Here is a 22,060-nt window from a genome sequence, read left to right on the forward strand (position 1 = left end):
AAGTCTTCATGATGCATCGTGCGTCTAGCCTATCCTAAATGTTTCACACTGTTCTGCATAGGAGATTCATCCTACAAAAATTCAGCACATTCATATTACCCCCCCCCCCCCTCACTTTGCTTTAAGTATTGCAGTCTCAAGGGCTGGGCTTTTAAAATTCCTTGGCCTGTTTCACTTCGGGATTTGAGGGTTGGCAAAGCGGATCCCAGATTCCTCATGGCAGGAGATGCTCTTGGAGCCTCGGGCGATGGAATGGAAGCCCAGTGGTGGCTCTCTGATCCATCCTCCTTATAAGCTAATGACCGGTTAGACCCAAATGGCCCGAGCCCCATCCATCTGAACGGACTCCAGTGAATCCAGCGAGTTTTGCTCGGCTTCAAATGGAAGACACATGAGGTGGTGAGATCCTCCTGTCTTGTCCTCTCCGAGCGCAACCCGTCCCGCTTTCTCCACCTAGCGGCCAAGTCTCTCATTAGACACGTCGCCAGATGCAGCGTTTTTTTTGTTTTTGTATATCCTCCAACGGAACGCAAAACGAGACGATTTCCCACCCGGGGGCATCATCATCCAAGAGCGTTTCATCACTCCCGACGAGTCACGCCCAGCTGCGGAGCGGCTTTCGGAGTGTGGGAGAGAGACAAATGAGTGTTGTCCCGATACCAGAGAACCCCCCCCCCCCCCCCCCCCCCACTCCCCCGGTCTCCCTCCTCACGCCCGGCAGGGAATGGCGCGCACGGAAAAACTGAGCGAGAGTGTGTGAAGCGGGCCGCTCCGGAGTGAGAGTGGAAAACATAATAGCGGAAGGCGGTGCGCGGGGCGACGCGCTATTTCCTGTGTCACCGGACGGAGCGCGCAAACACGACCCGAACACCGTCACCCCCCCCCGCTGTTATCTGAGCTCAGTGTGGAGTACGGGGGCTTGCTGAACACTTGGAATATGAGTGGCCGGGGGGGGGGTGTGGGGGGGCAGGGGGCAGGGGGGGGCTGGTGCCGTCGTGTCATTCTGACCCTTGCAGCTCATCAGACCCAGCCCGCACCCCCACGCACCACTGGCTATTGTCCTGGCCGTCAGTGCGGGGAAGTGTCTTTGATTCCGAGCTGCCTTTTGGCAAACTGAGCGGGAAGTCCATGACTGGTGCGATTTTAAAAACCCACCAGGGCTCGTAAAAAAAAAGAAAAGCGCAACCCGTCACGCAGCGCAGGATAGGCCGCCAAGGGTCTCAGGGGGGGCGGTGTGGGGGCGGGGGAGCAGGAAGTGACGGTCGCTATGGAGATGACTCGTGTAAACAGAACCAAAGAGCCCAGCCGGCTTCCTGTTCTAACACACAGCCACTCAGATTTTAATGATGGATCAGAACTCTGCTCACCACTCTGGCCTTGACCGCAGAAAGTAACAATAGACACCATGAAATTCTTTCTCAGTTTCCCTTATACTGTACCGTGAAACTGGATGTCAAAGTAGTCAGTGACTCACCTGTAATAGGCCATGTCTGTAATAGGCAGAGGACCACTGTGTCTCCTGAGGGACAAGATGCTCAGATCTTTACATTTGCCTGAGTTTCCTGAAGGCCCGTTTGGTGTCTCTGATGCCTTTACAACAGCTGTTGGGTCACGCTCGTAGTCACGGCCTTTAAGCTCTCTGGAACTCAGACAATGGTGTCTCAAGGCCAGAGGTACACGCAGACACACATGCAGTATACCCGCACACACACACACACACACACACACACACACACACACACACACACACACACACACACACACACACACACACACACACACACACCAAATTCCCCATCTTCTTGGGCCCCTCCTTCTTTCTCAGCGCCGTTGTGCAGCCAATCGGAAACACCAGGCCCTCTATGCGGCGTATTAAGAAATGAGTTATGAATCACAAGCGTTTGTGCGCTCACACCTGCGACTGTGGCAGGCGCATCCTGTTTGAAACGGGTCGTCGGCCTCGCTAGCAAACCCCAGTTCACACACACACACACACACACCTCCCCTCTTCCCCAATTTACCCCTCCTCCTCCACCAGCTCCAAACCCACCGTCCACCCGAGCCGCCTTTTTTGCGAGTCAGGAAGCCTGGACAGGAAACAGCTGTCCCCAATGTCCGCCCTGTCCCCTCCAGGTGCATCCTGGGAACGGAAGGCTCTGCAACAGACACACGTTTGCTGTTTGTTTATTTTTTTTTTCTGCGAAGGCGAGCGCCATCAGAGGAAAGGGCGACGTTGGATGCCGAGGCCCTCCGCAGCTCCTCTGCGCTTGTCTTGATTTCCTTTATTGTCCACGTTTGGCTGCACTTCATACGGAGACGCTGATATTTTCGGGGTCCAGCGACAGGCTGTGGTGTTCAGGACGCAAATATTGCCCAGGACGTTTCCCAGGACGTTTCCCCTCTCTTTTTTTATCTACAACTTTACAATTCGCTGTCACCTTTTGTGCACTCAATTCAATTCAATTCAAAAGTTGCTTTATTGGCATGACAAATGAAAACTTGTATTGCCAAAGCAATTGGTACATGTAAAGGTAAGACATAACAACAATTACAGAGACAAAACATATACATATACTTTAAACTGATATAGACATCTTTGTAAACATACTACTTCACTGAGATTTGTGAACAATAGTAAAGTACTACAATAGTACAACAAGAATACATCGGTTCAATAGAACTGTTCATTGAGAGCAGTATGTTGACTGCCTGCATGTGGATGTGGTATTTGTGAGTTCATCAGTGCGTTCGCACTGTGTGTGTGTGTGTGTGTGTGTGTGTGTGTGTGTGTGTGTGTGTGTGTGTGTGTGTGTGTGTGTGTGTGTGTGTGTGTGTGTGTGTGTGTGTGTGTGTGTGTGTGTGTGTGTATCACTCGCTGTCCCTCAGCTGGTGGCAGGAGAAAAGGTATTGTGCAGCTATGAGACAGCTGTCCTTTTCTTCTCCTAGTAAGTATTGTAATTTATTTAGGTTTGGTAAAGAACTAAATCCAGGGTGTTTCTCGTCAAGTTTTGGAAAGTAGATATCACAAACTGACTGGAATGAGTTGCACTCGGTTAGAAAGTGTAGCTCTGTCTCAACAACACTGTCCCTGCACTGCTGGCATAGGCGTTCATTGCTTGGGAGCCATGTTTTTTTTTGTGTCTCCCGGTTTCAATGGCTAATCGGTGCTCACTGAGTCTATATTTGGTTAGTGTTTTCCTTTAAATTTGTGTCTTTTATATTTGTTAGGTAGTCTGCTAAGACAAACCCTCTGTCCAATGTCAAGTAGCATTGCATCTTGCTTTGTGTCTTGGCTTTGGATTGCCAATATTGCCAATATTTTTCTTTTAAGATGGGAGAAATGTGTTTAATTTTAGTATGTTCAATTTGTATCTGGTCCTGATTACCTACTGCATCAGTGTGAATGTCTCAAGACCAAGTTGGGAGAGGAGTTATTTCCTTTGCTCAATTCTTGGTCACGCAAGGCTTTATAATGGAATGAGTTTTGGTCGCTGAGTTTAAGGTGTTTCCAAAATGTAATTGTTCTTTTTCTAATTTTAATCAGGAGTGGATATTGGCCTAATTCAGCTCTGCATGCATTATTTGTAGTGTGTCGGTGGACTTTAAGAATGTATTTGCAGAATTCGACATGCAGAATCTCGATTGGATGTTTGTCCCATTTATCTAATTCTTGATTTGCCAGTGGACCCCAAACCTCACTGCCGTAAAGGGCAATTGGCTCTATCACTGATTCGAATATCTTTAGCCAAATTTGAATTGGTATTTCAAATGGTATTTGTCTTTTTATAGCATGTAAAGCCCTGCGTGCTTTGTCTCTCAGATCATTTACGGCCATGTTGAAGGTTCCTCTGTAATTGATTCTGAGGCCAAGGTAGGTATAGTCAAGGGTATGTGTGCAATATCATTTGGTCCTAATTTAAATGTGTGTGATTTTCCCTGGTACTTGGAGCCTTTTTGGAAGATTAATATCTTAGTTTTTTCCATGTTAACGGCCAGTGCCCAAGTCTGGCTAAATGTTTGGAGGAGGTCTAATTGATCCTGAAGACCTTTGTCTGTCGGTGACAGCAGGACAAGGTCATCTGCGAAGAGCAGGAATTTGACTTCGCAGTCATACAAAGGGAGTCCAGGTGTTGGTGACTTTTCCAACATTGTTGCCAGCTCATTGATATAAAGGTTAAAAAGAGTTGGGCTTAGAGGGCAGCCCTGTCTCACTCCACATTCCTGAGAGATATAGTTAGTTATTTTGGACCCTATTTTAATTCCACACTTAGCTCCAGAGTACATTGATTTTATAATTTCGTATGTAGAACCACCTACGCCACTTTCCAATAATTTGTTAAATAAGCCATAATGCCAAATAGAGTCAAATGCCTTCCTGAAGTCAACGAAACAGGCAAACACCTTGTTTCTATTTTGAGTATGTTTTTCAATTATGCGTATGCGTTTGTAGCGTATAGATATGATCAGTCGTGCGATGATTGGGCAGGAACCCAATTTGGTTACGACTTAATACATTGTGTTTCATCAGGAAGTTGAGAAGGCGTGTGTTAATGATGCTGCAGAACAATTTGCTGAGGTTGCTGTTTACGCAGATACCTCTGTAGTTGTTGGGATCGGATTTATCCCCACTTTTGTGAATAGGTGTGATTAATCCAAGACTCCACATATCAGGGAAGTGTCCCACACTAAGGATTATATTGAACAATTTGAGAATGGCCAATTGATATTTTGTGGTCATTGACTTCAACATTTCATTTAAGATGCCATCAGGGCCGTATGCTGTCTTTGGCCTTAGTTTACCAATATGGGTTAAGAGCTCCTTTTGAGTGATGTGAAAGTCAATTGGGTTTTGATACTTTTTGATTGACAGTTCTAACTTTTCTAGCTTTTTAATTATGTTTTCTCGATCTATGTTTTGGTCAGATTCCACTCTTTTAAAGAGTGTCTGGAAGTGGTTAGTCCATACAGTATATTCCCATCTTGTATCACTAATTCTGGATGATTTGTTTTTTTCAGATGATTCCAATTTTTCCAAAAAGTATTAGTCTTTATTGACTCTTCAATCAGTGTCAGTTGATTGCAGGTATATTGGGCTTTTTTAGCTCTGAGTGTGCGTTTATATTGTCTTAGTGCCTCAGAGTATAAGAGTCGAATTGATTTATTATTTGGGTCTCTATGTTTCTGGTTAGATAGGTTGCGGAGATCTTTTCTCATTGCTTGACATTCTGCATCAAACCAAGTGTCCTCTTTCTTAAGTCTTGGTTTTGTTCTTGATCTTTTTAATTTGGCTTTTTCTGCAGTCTTTTCAAATATGGTGTTTATTTCTTCCACAGCCTGATTGATACCCTCCTTACTAGGGGTATAAGGAGTATCTAAGAAGGAGTTTAGATGAATTTGGCTGTCATGACTGATTGTGGCTTTCTTGAATTCTTCTGAACTGTTTTCAGTCCATCTGAATGATCTTTTGACTGGAAACAGCTTACTAGGCTGCAATTTAGGGGTGTTAACTTCTGTTGTTTTTATGAAAACAGTAATTTGGCTGTGATCTGAAAGGGGGGTTAGTGGCTTTACAATGAATGCTCTAATTGACAAGGGATCTATGTCAGTTATTGCATAGTCCACAGTGCTGTCTCCAAGAGGTGAGCAGAACGTCTGTCTTCCAAAAGTGTCTCCTCTTGTCCTACCATTGATGATATATAGACCAAGACAGCGGCAAAACTGTAAGAGTTCTCTGCCATGTTTGTTTATAATTGGGTCACAGTTCTTTCTGTAGGTGTGGGTAGAGCTATTTGTTAGGTCAAGTGAGTTACAAATGTAGTTGTTGCCATCCTCATTGATAGAGTCCTCTAGTGTGCCTGTGCGTGCATTCAAGTCTCCACAAACAAGAATATTTCCTAGGGCCTGGAAAAAGCTGGTTTCTGTCTCTAATGTAGAGAAGGTGTCTTCAATATAATAGGGAGATTCAGAAGGGGGGATGTATGTTGCACAGAGAAAAAGGTCTTTTTGTGTGTTTAAGATATCTCTCCTAATGTTTAGCCATACATGATATTTTCCTGTTTTCATTACAGTTATATGTCTGTCTAATTTTGATTTATACCAAATGACTAGACCTCCAGAGTTTCTGCCTTGCTTTACACCGCTGAGTTTCTGTGAAGGTATTACTATATCTTTGTGGTCTGGGGGACAGTGAGTGATATCTTTGTGCCATGTTTCCAATAATATAAGTATGTCAATATCTCTGATACTGTTTTGGAATTCTCTATTTTTACACTTTAGGCCAAAGGCTGATGAGTTCAGGCCACTCCACTCAGTCCATTTGTATACATCCAGCCCAATACATCTGAATCATGAGTAAACATACTGGCCTTTGATACAGTATATGTATGTGATGGCCTATTACCTGAGAAGGTTACTAGTAGGATTATATAATTTTCATGATCTGTGATGGCCTCATACCTTAGATGCCTTCATGATCTGTCTTTGGGGATGTATGAAGAAATCTATCTATCTTTCTTTCTATCTATCTATTTATATTCATGTTGAGGTGTGTAGCCTATGGCATGTGTGATTATAATGCCCAAATGAGCACTCAAGGGTTTGCGTTTCAGCTACTCAAATCAGTCCGTTGTGCTGAGGCTAGTAGGCCTGCAGGAGCGGTTCCTATTGGGTTCAAATTGGGCTAATGAGTGCTGGTCCACATTAAGCGGAGAGTGATTTTGTCGGCTATTAGCTTGATGCTAAAGCGCCAAAAGAATGCTAAAATCAGAGAAAATGTAGATATGAGGGAGTTACTGTTCGCATTACGTACATGAGATATTATATCTATAGAATCCATAGCTCTGCGTGTTACTGTCTTGCTTTCCACAGATGTATTGTTCACATGACCTTTAATGACGCAGACTCAAACATCCCGTTTTCCAATCGTATCTCCCACTGTTATCAACACCACACTGATGACTATTTGACCTTGACTGCTCTATTTAGGGGCTTTTCATGTAGCTGTCATGTGTGCGTCTTAATTGAGAGAGTCCCATCACACCATTGTGGCATTGTCTCCTTTCATGCTTCGTTTAATGTGCGTTCTTTTCCCCCCCGCTGGGCTCTGGTGGTGCCTGTTTGATGTCACCAACTGTATTGTCCAGTGGCCAGGGCCCTCGGACGCTCCCTCGGCTCCCGGAGACGATGAAGAATAAACAAACACTGGCCGGCCGACATCTGTCAGACAGTAGACACGTTGCTGCGATCTCGGGCCCCGGCGCATTGTTTGTCACTTTCTCCACAAAATGGACTGCTAATATTGCCCCAAACAATTAGGGCCCACTGATCCCTATCGCCTCCCACACAATAGTGTTTACACCATGCTGAGGAAATGTGTCCATGGAGCCCTTTTTCTGAGTGTGTGCGTGTGCGTGTGTATGTGTATGTGCGTGTGTGAGTGTACTTGTGTATATGTGTGTGTGTTTGAGAGAGAAAGAGAGAGAGAGAATGTGCGACTGTGAGCGTGTAGGCCTGTGTGTGTGTGTGTGTGTGTGTGTGTGTGTGTGTGTGTGTGTGTGTGTGTGTTAGAGAGAGAGAGAAGGAGTATGAGAATGTGCAGTTGTGAGCATGTGTAGGCCTGTGTGTGTGTGTGTGTGTGAGTGAGTGAGAGAGAGAGAGAGAATGTGCAACTGTGAGTGTGTGTGTGTAGGCCTAATACTGCTACAGTACATGTTGCACGTAGTCTTTTTAACAGCTGAAAGTGTTTTAACGGAGTGCTCCTGCAAGTGTTCATGTGTACGTTTAAGAGCTGGTAAACGCCTGCATAGTAGCTGACACATGCTCTGGGCCTCCACATAAAACAAGGACTCGCACAGCCTCACAGACACGCCAAACATGTTAGGAGGTCAAGGGGGCTATCAAAGCATAACAAAATACGATCTGCGCCATTGCACGTATCCATTGTTGCCCTGACATTTTTTGGCTCATTTTTAGTTGTTTTTCTTTTGTTCTTTCCAGTTGAAAATGCGGACATGTCGTACAGTAGGCCCGGCCGCGCGGGTTGTCCACATGTCAAACGAATTAAAGCTGAAGGTGAAAAATGACTTGTCATCGACTCTTTCCTGTCCTCATAAGAACTTAATTGTCTTCCGGCCGGTCCGAGTCGAGGAGCTCTTGTCCGACGTTCCGGCGCTCTCCGCGTGCTCTTTGTCTCACGTCGCAGGAGCTAACGCTCGGAGATGGGAGGACAATGGGCGACCAGGCGCTGCCTGATTAAAAAACGATCCCCGTGGACCTTCTCACACACCCTGGGGAGTCGCGCGGAAGCACTCTGCTTCTATAATTACGGCTAAACGCCGCACAAGGCTTTTGGGCCGATCGCACCGCACCGATCAGAGTGGTCAGTCCCAAATGTTTTTTTTAGAATTGTGGAAACATTGCGGAATAAAAATATCCCCCCAAGTATAATTAGTAATCAGTCAATTTTAGGGAGACTATTTTGGGGGATAAACTTAATGACATGTTCCCTCTGTGCCATTACCAGAGAACAATGCTAGGCCAGGGGAGGACGGATAGCTTACTGTTAGCGCAGACCACAGTGGATCTCCTCTTCAGACACCACAGACTGATATTTCACTGAACGAAACCGAGAGGAATAGAGAGAGAGAGAGAGAGAGAGAGAGAGAGAACGAGAGAGCGAGAGGGAGATGGAGAGCGAGTGAGCGCTCAGAGACCGAGGAAAAGAGGAAGAAGAGAGAATATTCTGTGGTATATTTGGCGATGGAAAAAGGGCCTCTATTCCCCGCGGGATCGCGCTACGCGTCGGCCATCTACAGTACCTCTTCCTTTCTGAAACGCGCATGTAAATCCCCCGGCCTTAAATAGACGAGCGCTGAGCGGAGAGCTCAACTCCTGAAGCTGCCGAGGGCACTCGTCTGGAACAGCAGGTGTGTGTCCTCCCTGCTGCTGCTGCTGCTGCTGCTGCTGCTGCTGCTGACGTGATGCCCAGCAGGCCTGTGGGGAGATGGGGGGGGGGGGTGGGGGGGACCAGACGCACCTGGCCAGAAGCAGACTTCCACCCAGAGGTGCTCACGTTTCAGAGGGTTCAGTTTAGCCTGGTGAAACAAGTGACAGAACAGAACAGTGTTGAAATGTATCAGTCAAAGCAGACTCTCTCAGGACCTTAGATTCCCCTTCCTGTCACAGTTGACCATACTGTACATTGACCATACAGAACTTTGCTGAAGATGTCAGTAGCTGTTATGGAGGCCATACATTACTTTCATAATGTAATTATCACTAGTATGCCATAAATAATGGCATTCTTGATTTCTGTGTGTGTGTGTGTGTGTGTGTCAGAGAGAGAGAGAATCTATGTTGGTGGTCTATTTTAGATGGCGTTGCTGTCCAATGAACTGAACTAAATTAGCTCTCTTGATCTACAGTACTGATGCATTCAGCTGTAGCACTGTGTCTGAAAAATAAAATGTTTTATTCACGTTTTAATATTTATGCAACATCTGTAAGCATGCACACATGCAATGTAAGCAAATCGGAGGGTTCCGTCCCTCACACCTGCACACCATAGTGCTGTTTATAACTCTCATCGTAAATCTCATTGAGAAGAGCATCATTCCTCTGCGCAAATAGGGAGAATAATTACCGTGAGAAAGTCATGCAGCTCAAGTCTGACTGAAGGGCAGCATGTTTTGACCTGTTATCAATGCGGCCGCTGTAGTCACGTCTTATGGTAATGCAAATTGAGAATACTCTTTTTTTATTTAGCAGAATAGGTGGACAGGGATGATTCAGGAGAGAAGATGGGGTCGTTTGTGCCTGTGGGCATACATTTGAACAAGGGTGTGTGTGTGTGTGCATGTGTGTGTGTGTGTGTGTGCGTGTGTGCATGTGTGTGTGTCTGTATGTGTTACTAAGAGACTAAGAGAGGGGGAAAGAAAGAAAGAGAGAGAGAGAGAGGGAGCCAGGGAATCCAGTTGAGGAAGGAAGCAGGGCCTTAAAGGAAGCTCTTGGAGAGGAAAGTTAATCAAATGGCCGCTTGTCGGATGACTCGAGTCTCTCTGCACAAATGTCAACAAATGCACCAGCGGCGGCTCCCTTCAGGAGCGCATTGTCTCCGCGGTGCCATTCGTCTCATGCTTTCAACGTGTGCGTTGGGATCGGTGACGTGGAACACGTCGCCCAGGGCAGGGGACGTCTAGTCCTCACAGACATCTCTCGCAGCAGAAGCTCTCACTGGAGAACACACAACTGTTATTGTGTGGCCGTCCTGACGCGAGTCCACCGTGTGTGTAGATCATCACCGCTCACATCTTGTTTTGGTCGATAAAATTACATGTTTGTTGGGTTCTCGTTTTTTTTTTTTTTCGAGAAGTGACAGCAGCTACGCAGGCGGCCTCGAACAGACAGGCCAGACACTTTTGTTTGTGACTATTCCTTCGCTTTATGTGACAACAAAAAATATATTTTGAGCAATACTTCTGTCCGTTACACTTAATTCTTCACGATCGTGTAATTAGGACATTAGTTTTTATGGCATGGTTACTGGATGGATGTAAGATGTGTTTCATTATATCATTTGGTCCCATTACAAATGTTATTGTTGTGGTTGTAATTCTGTCTGCAAAACAACTAAATCATACAGTACAATGGAAAGAAATGTTGTGTTTTCCTTTTAAAAGATCAGAAACGCGTAATTCAATATGTATCATAGCTGAAAGTAATGAGTGCTTGGGACTCATTTGTTTTCACAAATCAGTCTTTGACTAAAGTGGCGGTCAAGCTACAAAGCAAAATAGCACTGTGCAAAATTATGGATTTCATTTAGTTGGTGCACGGTCATCATCAAGACAATCGATGCAAATTCATCACGGCAAATGCAGGGAAATTCTGCTATTCCAAACAGACTTGACAAACCTCAAGCTGACAGTGAAAAATAACAGATCCAGAAAATGACACACTTTCATCTTTTTGATATGTGGAAGAAGTGCACTTGTGGAAAACATATTGTCCAGGAAGATCTCACCCCCAACAAATGTACTGGCGGTTGGTTGGGTAAATGGATGTTGGCCTGTTAATAGCCTCCTGATGGGAGAAGATGGGCCTCCTCTCTCCTCTCCTCTTCTCTCCTCTCCTCTTCTCTCCTCTCCTCTCCTCTCCGTCAAGGGCTATAAATCACAGACAGAGGACGGGGAGAGTAGAATGGGATATATACCAAATACCTATGGTGTTGTAAAATGGCTAGAATTTCAAGTATGGATTTATTGGCTGGGGAGAAGAATAACCGGATTGTCATCTGTGGGTGAAGTGAAAATGGATTTGGGCCTGGGTGTCCATTTTGTTTGCATGATCCATCCAGAGGTGTCCTCTCCTGTTGCCCAGAGAGAGGGGGGATGGGGGGCACCCCGCTGTGATGGATTTAAGGATTAAACCTCTAGCCCTGGATGGGAAACTGGGTTTATCGGGTTAATTGAGGCTTCGCAAAGAAATATATAGTGAGTGGAAGATAACAACGCAATAGAATTGTGGATGAAAACAGCCATAGAGATATTCTGTGATATTAAAAGCTATATTTCAAATGTCTCCAAAGAATTTCTACCAGCAGTGTGAGAAACAAGGTAAATATCCAATTATATTTATGACATTTTAGTTGTTTGTTGCTTATCAATTTAACTAACTAAACACTAAACCCTTAGTATAGACTGTGTTGAGTCATTTATTAAACAATTAATACTTAACAAATACCTCAGACATTTTTCTGTCAATATAGTATTTGACATGTGTTTTTATCTGTGCTCACGTGTCTAATTCTGTTTTTATTTTACTTGCTTTGAAACAAAGACAAAATTCCTCTCACTCGCCTTTTCATTTCATGCTGAGAAACAATCCTACGGAGATGAAATAGATGACCTTTAACTGTGATCTTTCAAACAAAAGGGAGACAATGACATCCTCCTCCGATAAATACAATGATTCCATTTCCTATTGTTGAAATGAACATTTTATGTTATAAAAAAAAAATCTGCAGAAGATGGAAATATCATGTCCCAAATGGGTAGGTGTTGAGCGCAGTGTACAGGCATAGAAAAGGGATAATCGCTCATTTGGCTAAACACTCTTTTATAGCTTCCCAAACACGCAGTGTACCAAAATACTGTTTCAGGACGAGGAGAGCATTTTTATAAACCTGCGCAGACAATGAGCCCAGCTACACTCTTTTCCTGTGTATAGGCATTCTCTCTTCTGATGGTGTGTGTGTGTGTGTGTGTGTGTGTGTGTGCGCGCATATGCGTGTGTGTGTGTGTGTGTGTGTGTGTGTGTGTGTGCGTGCACGAGCGCCTCTGGTGTTATTCAGTGGTGATGTAAGCATGGCTTCCTTCTGGTAGCGATCCAAGAACCTTTATAGTCTAGGATTGACCATACTGTTGGAGGGAGCCTCGTATGTATGTCTGCGTGTGTCTGTTAGCGTGTGTGTCTGTTAGCGTGTGTGTGTGTGTGTGTTAGGAGAGGGGGGTGAAGGCGGAGGAGGGGGTGGGTGGGGGTGGTTGTTGGAGGTGCTGCGGGTGGGTGGTGGTGGTGGTGGTGGGGCGGTGAGGTTTCCTTATCTGGGGTCCACAGGCGGCGTTGGACTCCCTTATCAGCGCTCACCATATTGTGCGAGTACATCCTCTTGTCCAGCAGGGAGCGGAACACTGTCCTTGCAACACGGCTCCCTCTCTCCAGCACTCAGACCGACAGCAGCTCCATCCAACGGGTAGCCAACTGGAGCCCTGAAACTAACCCGAGGAGGAGGGGAGAGAAAGAGAGAGAGAGAGAGAGAGGGAGAGAGAGAGAGTGAGTGAGAGAGGGAGAGAGAGTGAGAGAGAGAGAGAGAGTGACATGAGGAGGCGTAAGCATCACCTTGCAACAACGCCACATTTTGTGGATGAACACACAGGATTGTAGGACTGAAACCCGGGACGAGCGAAGTATTCTTAATACTACTATCAGTGGTATTCCTGTGCCGTTTTATTTATAGGAATTCTGGTGATTCCACACAATAGGAGAACACTGTTAGAAGTGGCTATACGGTGAGGAATTGTCCCCTGGATCGCCTGGTAGACTGAAGCCAGAGGAAGGTTCGCTCCGGGTAACTGCGTTGAGCACTACACTTGAGCTCAACTGGACTGCACTTCCGGGAGGACTGTGCGAGGACAGTAACTGGACATATCGCCGGACGGAATCACAGGACCCTGGTTAGGGACAAGGGACACGGCCGGGAAGGAAGAGGTATTGCGAGGAGGACAGGAGTCTACACGGAGAGAGAGGGAGAGAGAGAGAAGGAGAGAGAAACACTCAGAGAGATGAGAGAGAAGAGAAGAGAAGAGAAGACACCAGCAGGACAAATGACTGACCTGCCCCCTACCAAACTCTGTAAGTACTTTCATGGAAATGGTCATTTGTGACATGACTTAAGAACGACCTCTCAAAATAGAAGAAAATTACAATTTAGGGATAGATAGATATTTGAATAAATAGTAAATTTTCCTCAATTACTTTATCGTGCAGCACACAATACAAACAAAGACATGACAATGACATAATGGAGTATTATAACAGAGTATCTGAGTAGGCAGGCTATTGTCATAGCTCTATCTAATGACCATAACAGTATGAAGAGTTATGCATCGCATTCTGCATGTGCTGAACATACAGTAGCCATCCAATATGAGAACTATAGCCATCCAATATGAGAACTATAGCCATCCAATACTGAGTTCATGTATTCAGTCAGTGCAGAGCACTCCCAATTAAAACAAACATCAGGTCATCAAATGTTTCCCTGTGTAATGAGGACAAAGTGATGGGTAAGTACACGCTGCTGATAATCTACTAAACAAATGGCATAATCCGTCACTCTAATCTGGATTAGATATGTTCAAGCAATTAATATGCTGTCCCTTTGGCTATACAGAGCCCCAGTCCTTAGGAAGTGTTAGGAGTAGTCCTCAGTGGATCTTATCTAATGTGATGAAAACAAAGCTTGAAGAAACATGTAGAAACAGTACACAAAAGTGTGGTGCCATTTCATGACATTCCAATCAAAGCAATAGTTGGCCTTTGTGTCCCAGAAGTTCATTTCTTTTTTTACAGCAGTGATGAACTGAAGAGCTTCTTAAAAAACAACTACACAACATTTTACAATACATACAATCTGATTCTTTATCTCACTTTGCTATAGAATATAATGCATAAAATGATCAGTTATTATGATCTATAGTGTGAAACTAAAAGGGTCTATATTTATAGCCACTGAGTTGCACATGCAGCCTTTTGTTCAGAAGGCCTTGTGCTGTAACTGTACCCATACCAGCTGACTAGACGTCCCCGCGCTCTTTTTATAATACACCTACGACCTCAGACTCTGGTCAAGCCTCTGTGCAGCTCAAACGATAAAGACCGTATTTATAAACACAAACAAAAAGGGGAAACTGGCTGGAGCTGAACTGCTTTTTCATGTGAGAGAGAAAAAGGGGAAGGAGCTCGCTTGCTAAAGCCGGTCATGAATCACTCAAGGCAGGCGAGCAGGCAGGCAGACAGGGAACCAGCCAGGCAGGCAGGCAAGGCAGTAAGGCAGGCAGACAGACAGACGGGGAGGTAGACAGGCAGGCAGGGAGACAGGGAGGGCGAATTCCTGTGCCACCGCTTACCTCATTTCTCTTTGGTGGCAAAGGAAAGTCTTCCATGTGGACATTTTCTTTTGTTGTGCTGGATTTGTAAGCTTAGGAGTCTTTTTTTAGTTCTCAGGTTAAGACCCATGTTTAAGAAGAAATGGTCCCTATGTGTGTTCAGATTTGTTCAGAGTAGTTTATTGGGTTTTTTTTTACCTTTTTTCCCCCAAAAGGTCATCTCATATCTTTAGACTGTTCTACACAGCCTTTTCATTTCATGTTCAGACTGTAACTACTTTGAAAGCAAAAAAGATATTGTGCGGACCTCACCCTTCACACATGGGTTTACTTGCTCTTTTTTGTGACCACAGATGTGGACTGACCCTCTGAAATCCCCATGATCCACACACACCCACGGAGCACAAAGAACTGTGAAAGTCTCTCCTCGTCCTCAGCTTCAGAGTGCACTCACCGCTCCATTGATCATTTGTCTAGCGTGCTTCTCGCGGGAGCTCCGACACTTGTGAGACAGGAGTCAAGAGGAGACACACGCGCGCACGCACGCACACACACACACACACACACACATACGCACGCTCTAGCGACTCCCTCCTGCTTTCAGTGATTCTCCTCCCCAGAGGTCTCTGGCTCGGGGCGAACAGGTGTCAGTGCACAGCCCACCGCACGCGCCTGCTCCTGATTGGTCTAATTAATGTGCGCTCAGAGCCTCTCCCGCCACCGCCACCATTTTGGATGTGACCATGCGGGCTGAGGCCGGCGGCGCGGGCGGAGCGACTCGCCCCATGTGACCCCCTCCTGACCCCCTCACAGCCGGGAGGGAAGCGCTTCGGACGCCAACAGAGAGAGCAGTTTTACACCCCGACGCTCAGACAGAAGGAGTGTGTGTTGACCCCGCAGTTGGGTTCGCCAGGGGAGCTAATCAGCCCATCAGGAGTCGCAACACACACACACACGCACACACACACACACGGGAGGCCGAAGGTCTCAGACCAGGAGTTCTGCGTCTGGCCGCGTGTGAGTGACCAGGAGTGGGCAGCCGTCATCAAGAGGGAGCGGGAGAGAGGGCCGGCACCTGGCCAGCCAACAACCCCCGGAGGAGCTCCACCATGATGGAGAAGCTGGAGCCCAGTGTGGCGGCGGTGGCCGCGTCCGGCGGCAGTGACCGCTCCCCGAGCCCCCAGGTGTGCTCCGTGCTGCTGTCGCCCCTCTCGCCCCCGCCGGCCCCGCGCAGCGTCCACCGCCTGCCCAGCACGCCCAGCAGCGGAGGGGACGGAGGGGACGGAGGGGACAGCGGCGAGGGTGGGAGTCCGCCGATGCCCAACGGCGGAGGGAGCCGGGGAGACGTGCAAGATGGCCGCCCGGACGCCCCGTCGTCCACGCCCGAGCCCGTCGCCGTGACGATGGATGAGCGGGAGAAGAAAGAGGAGGAGGAGGAGGAGGAAGTGAAGGAGGTGAAGGAGGATCTGGACAGGAAGGAGGAGGATATGGACACCCAGCCGGACGCGTCGCCTCAGACAATAATGACAATGGCAGCCTCTCATCCTCCTCCTGCTCCTCCTGTTCCTCCTGCTCCTCCTCCTCCTCCTGCTCCTCCTCCACCTCCTCCTCCTCCCAGCCTGGTGCCTTTCACAGCCGAGCGGAAAGTGACTGTAACCTCTCCCCACAGTCGCACACTGACCCCCACCTCCACCTCCACCTCCACCCACACCCCCACCTCCTCCACCTCCTCCTCGCCCTCTTCGTCCACCCCATCCCTGGCGCCAGCCTCCTCTTTCGCCCTCCCGCCCAACATCCCGGTCATCAGCCTGGGCCACAGCAAGCCTCCGCTGCCCCCCCTCCGCCTGCCGCCCCCGCAGCTGACCACGCTCGGCCCCATCCCCAACCTCCCCCACGGGCCCCTGGACGGACGCCTCACCCAGCTCAGCGCCCTGCCCGGGTCCAACGCCGCCGCCGGGTCCGCCTCGGGCATGCTCCCCTCTGGACCCATGCTGTCCGGGGGGTACCACCTCCTCAACAGGTGAGAGACACACCTGCACACAGGTGTTCTGAGGTTCTGTACTCAGAACACTCCGGGCTCTCATAGCCTGGGTGAACCCAAACAAACTTGTTGGCAAACTTGAATTTGCTTCGCAGATCCGTCTGGAAAGGATCCCATTGACGTTTAATGCACCAGTGCTCTTAAATTGGTTTGAGTTAAATTCAACTCTTTACCAAATTGTTTTGGAAGTTCAGCAAAGACATCATTCCTGTAAACAAAGGTTTTGAGTGTAGTTCTCTACTCAGTTCAAATGAAAATAACCATTCCTTTGGTGGGGTTTTGGTTATTTGTAAACAAATCAATTGTCAATGGGATGTTTTCCAGACTGACCTGCTGCGCAAATTCAAATGTACTAACTAAGGTTCATCTGGGTTCACCCAGGCTAGGGCTCTCACAGTTGAACAAGTTGAAATGTATTTCTAATAGGAGTTGGTGGCAGGGTAGGATCCAATCGAGGGCCAGTTCCGTGTGTGGGATATAAGTGCATGGTGAGACAGAGAAGTTAATGATCTAAAATGAGGTTTTCTTTCAGAAGGTCTCGACAGAGCTCTGCGAGCGGGCGCTAATCATACACACTGAGCTCGAATACTCTGGGTGTACCATTTGTGTACTTTATGGTGTGGAAATGAAGGAAGTGCCCAGATGAGTGAGATGGAAGCTGTGCGCGGCTCAGCGTAATGTCGTGATGAATGGCGTCTGCAGCAGGAGTCCTGCTGTCTAAATCCATCTGTACACTTCATTACTCTCCTAGGCCTGCTAATGTCGAGTCATAATTCAATACACACACACAAATGGCTCCCCGTCCTCACAGCGAGGAGGATGCATTTCATTACATGAGACGAAGCAAGATGGCTGCCCATTATCTAACACGAAGAAGTTTGTCCTGCGCTGTCTTGTTATAGTTAGGAGAAGAGAGAGAGATGGTCGTGTCACATTAGAACCCTAAGCCAGCACAGCACCTAGAATAAACAACAACCACACCAGCGCTCGGACCAACCACGACAAACATCTGGCCACAGCGTAACATCTAGCAAGACAGAGAGCAGACTCACACAGATAACTTTCTACTATAAGCATTACCACACCACACACTGAGCATAGACCCCAATACTTTAAGCAATATGCCACCAGTGACAGTAGCATTGGTTTCATGCAGATACTGTCATGGACAATTGTAGGATGATTGGGAAGCAATATGGCAATATGGCACCGGAGGTAATCACAGCCATGGAGATATCTGCTACCAACGCCACGGTCACGTGTGCCATGTCGCTTTAATACAACAGTTCTACTACTAACTAATTTAGCTAACTAACTAAAACTAACTAGAGTCTAAAGACTCCAAACTGCGCTTCGTAAAAGAGAGCATGTGTGCCCTCACCATCTAACGTGTCAAAATCCACTCGCCCACGCAAGTGTTTGTATTGGTGCTTGTTAATTGTTGTTGGGGGGGTTGGGGGGGGGATTGTTTGAGGGGGGCCGGATGCCTCCACTGATGCGTGTCCCCAGGCCTGAAACCGCTATATGCCCAGAGAGCAGAGCGGGGACCACAGGCCCACTCTCACTGATGACCACGCCGCCGGCTCACAAACCACCTGCAAGAGGAAACTGCGTCGCATGACCCCCACAGATTGCACAAGAGTGCTTCCTACTAAATACCCCCCCCCACACACACACACACACACCACCACCACCACCACCAGGTCCACTTCTGCTCGCTAGCAAACACAGACAATTACTTAGCCATTGAGAGACATGCAACTTGTCTTCCCTCACTGTTTGTCTCTGTCTGTCTGTCTGTCTGTTTGTCTGCCTGTCTGCCTGCCTGCCTGCCTGCCTGTCTGTCTGTCTGTCTGTCTGTCTGCCTGCCTGCCTGCCTGCCTGTCTGTCTGTCTGTCTGTCTGTCTGCCTGCCTGCCTGCCTGTCTGTCTGTCTGTCTGTCTGTCTGTCTGTCTGTCTGTCTGTCTGTCTGTCTGCCTGTCTGCCTGCCTGCCTGCCTGTCTGTCTGTCTGTCTGTTTGTCTGTCTGTCTGTCTGTCTGCATGTCTGTCTGTCTGATCTGGCGGGTGGATCTATTTCGGTCGTGCCTGGTCTCCTGCAGGCCGCGGGTGCTAATGAAGGCAGGTTTCCTCGCGGCATGGCCGCTCAATCAGGCCTCCGGAAATCATCAAATCCCGGATAATTGGGCTTTATGGATTCCCCTTCCCTCAATCATCCGGGTGGATTGAGTCGTTGGCGCCTTGTTACGGGAGCAATTACGCCGCCCGATAGGGGTCTTCAAAACAACGGAGCGCAGCGCGAGCGCCATCGCTATCTATTTCTGCAGCTTCTGCTATAGTGCGAGAGAGGAAGGGGGGTTGATTTGATTCCTCCCAGTTGATTGTCTGCCGTGCTGTACAGACCGATTGTCTAGTTCCATATAGACCGACTCTCCAACTTTCTTTGTGCTCATTGTCATTCCTGTCGTCTTGTCTCAGCTCGTTCCTGGGTCCGCCTGGAGGTTTTGGGATCTTCGCTAATAACCGCATCAAGAGGAGACCATCGTCCCACTTTGAAATGGAGCTCCCTGATGGTATGTAATGTCTATGATTGTGTGTGTGGGAGCATGTTATTGAGTGCGTGAGTGTGTGTGTGTGTGTGTGTGAGCATGATATTGAGTGTGTGTGTGTGTGTGAATGCTGTCTGTGTATGCTGTATGCACAGTATGTAGACATAGATTACAGTATCTCAAGTGAGTTCCTGCAGTTGTTCGTGTCTATATTCATCTGTGTGTGTGTGTGTGTGTGTGTGTGTGTGTGTGTGTGTGTGTGTGTGTGTGTGTGTGTGTGTGTGTGTGTGTGTGTGTGTGTGTGTGTGTGTGTGTTGTGTGTGTGTGTGTGTGTGTGTGTGTGTGTGTGTGTGTGTGTACCTGTAGTGGGGCCTCCCCAGAAGCTGGCGCGGCGGGTGTTCACCAACAGCCGGGAGCGCTGGCGCCAGCAGAACGTGAACGGCGCCTTCTCGGAGCTGCGCAAGCTCATCCCCACGCACCCGCCCGACAAGAAGCTGAGCAAGAACGAGATCCTGCGCCTGACCATGAAGTACATCAACTTCCTGGTCAAGCTGCTCAACGACCAGGCCGCCGACCGGCCCGGCCCGCCGCAGGACGGCGCGGAGGACGAGGAGGAAGAGGAGGAGGAGGAGGAGGACGAAGGGGAGGGCGAGGAGGAGGAAGGAGCGGACGAGGGCGTCAAGAGCGCCCGGCGCGGACTGAAGCGCGGCCGCGCGCCCGAGCTCTCGTCCTCCGAGCGCTTGCTCGTCGCCCCCCTGCCGCAGGTGACCGCGCGGGGCGCGCTGACCGTGGCGCTGTGCGACCGGGACTCGGACGCCGTCATGGCGCTGGGCGTGTCGCCGGGCTCCAGTTGCTACGGCGACACGGACAGCGAGGAGAGCCTGGGGCCCAGGAGCGGCGGGCTGAAGGGCGGCGGGGGGGGCATGATGGAGAAGGTCAAGGAGCAGATCCGGACGGTGGCCATCTCCAGCCACCAGCGGTGACCCCCGCCGGGCCACCGTACACCCACAGACTGGACACCAGGGGACGCTAAACTGACAAGTGGCCGCGCGTGGGCAGAATGGACACAGTCACTGTTGTTGTGGATATTTTTGTGTGTGTGTGTGTGTGCGTGTGCTTGTGTGTGCTCAAGAGGGAGACCTTTTGAAGTTATTGTTATGTATAGCTGGTGGTTGTTGAGTGTGTTCAGTGTGTTCAGCTCAGTTGTTGTGTTTGTTGATTCATGGCATCCAGTTGACCATAATGCTTGTTTTCCTTCTATCGTGAGTCATGTAAGAACACAAAAGAACACAATAGAAAAAAATCCCACCTCAGTAGAAAATAAATTCCCATCATGCTCCTTTTGCCAGGCTCCATAACAATGAACCATTTGTGAATTATAGTCTTTTTTTAAGTTTTGCATCACATTTTGGCGAACACACATACTGTACTGTAATGCAGTGTGGTACAGGCACATTTAGATAAAGTATCCCTTTATTTCTGTGCATTCTATGGATCTTTATATTTTGTGTTTTAGTCAGAGACACCAAGATACATTTAATGCACAGGAATGTTTTCTAATTACCTCAAAGGTAAATCATTGTTCCAACGCAAAGGAAACATTAAAAAAGCAAAAGCGTTCATGATGCACTCTTCCAATGCAGGTTTGTACATATTTGAATCGGTCAGTTGACTCTATAAGCTCTGGTAGAGAAATGAACAACACTGTGTGGCCTCTGAGCTGGAGCTCATGTTTGGCCCATAGCCCACATCCCTGTCATGTTGACCACGCAACATTTACTTGACCAAAGGGACATTTCTCAGAACGTAGTCGAGGGGCAAGGTAGCATTTCTATGTTCTACTCCAATCTTATAATTGCAAAAGATGCATTTTATCACATATTGACTTGAGATGTGCCTGGGAAAAAAGGAAGAAAAACATGAGCATGTTAATGTGTCAGAGTCATCATTTACACGTGTACTGTCACGTTTGAGGTTCTCTAATTTTTACTTTTCATGTGAGCAATTGGGGTAAAAAAAGTAACATCTCCAAACTGGGAGGATGTTGTGACATTCAGCATTGTAGAAGTTGAAGAAATAAATGATCAGTGAGCAACACTGTTCCCCATTTGAATATCCTCTCACGACAAAACCCAGTGGTGTCTTTCACTTCTCAAGCTGATTGGCATGTGTAATCTACCCTCTCACGACATAGCCAATGGTGTTTTTCACTTCTCAAGCTGATTGGCATGCATAACCTATAATCCTTTTAAAGCAACACTGAAGAGTTTTTTGTACCTTAGAATAATGATTCCAAAATCATCAGTGGTTCATCAACTTGTAAAAGGGTGAACGGCACCTCTAAATTCGCTTCGCGACCCTCTATCGGCTATAACCGCACTTTGTCCGTTTACAAAAACGGGTAGCGTATCTGTGGTTTGATGGAATGAGACATAAGAAACTACAAATTTGACTGGCTTCGATGTCACAAAACATCATACTTTCATAAAATCATCCAACATTCTCTACCTTGTCTGTCTGGGTGGACATGGGTGGCTATTTGCTGGATAAACAAATAGCGTGCATGCGACAGAGGAAAAGTGCTTAGTGTTGCTTTAATAGAGTTATGTAGTAAGTAGATATTGACTTATGCATGGCTGACACGAACCCCAACACAAAGGGTTAGTAACTCACTCCTAATGTTATGCTTGGCTGCCAAAGCACTCAGTCAATGTGTTGTAATATTTCTATTATTATAACAGTTATGAATACGCTCCAGAAACTTCTTAATATTCCATGAAAGGAATCAAAATGATTCTTAATTCCAACT

The 22,060-nt window shown here is 47.4% G+C and overlaps 1 protein-coding gene across 1 annotated transcript; it reads left to right on the plus strand.

The window, feature by feature from the left end:
- The first annotated feature begins 12,621 nt into the window (after window positions 1-12,621).
- lyl1 (LYL1 basic helix-loop-helix family member) lies at window positions 12,622-20,616 on the plus strand. The gene is made up of 4 exons (XM_062546947.1): window positions 12,622-13,407; window positions 15,017-16,683; window positions 19,181-19,275; window positions 19,618-20,616. Exons 2-4 carry the CDS (start codon window positions 15,773-15,775, stop codon window positions 20,232-20,234), a joined length of 1,623 nt encoding a protein of 540 aa, XP_062402931.1. The 5' UTR covers window positions 12,622-13,407; window positions 15,017-15,772; the 3' UTR covers window positions 20,235-20,616.
- The last annotated feature ends 1,444 nt before the right edge of the window (window positions 20,617-22,060 follow it).

This window comes from Sardina pilchardus, chromosome 1 (genome assembly GCF_963854185.1).
Source record: "Sardina pilchardus chromosome 1, fSarPil1.1, whole genome shotgun sequence".
NCBI classification, from domain to species: Eukaryota; Metazoa; Chordata; class Actinopteri; order Clupeiformes; family Clupeidae; genus Sardina; species Sardina pilchardus.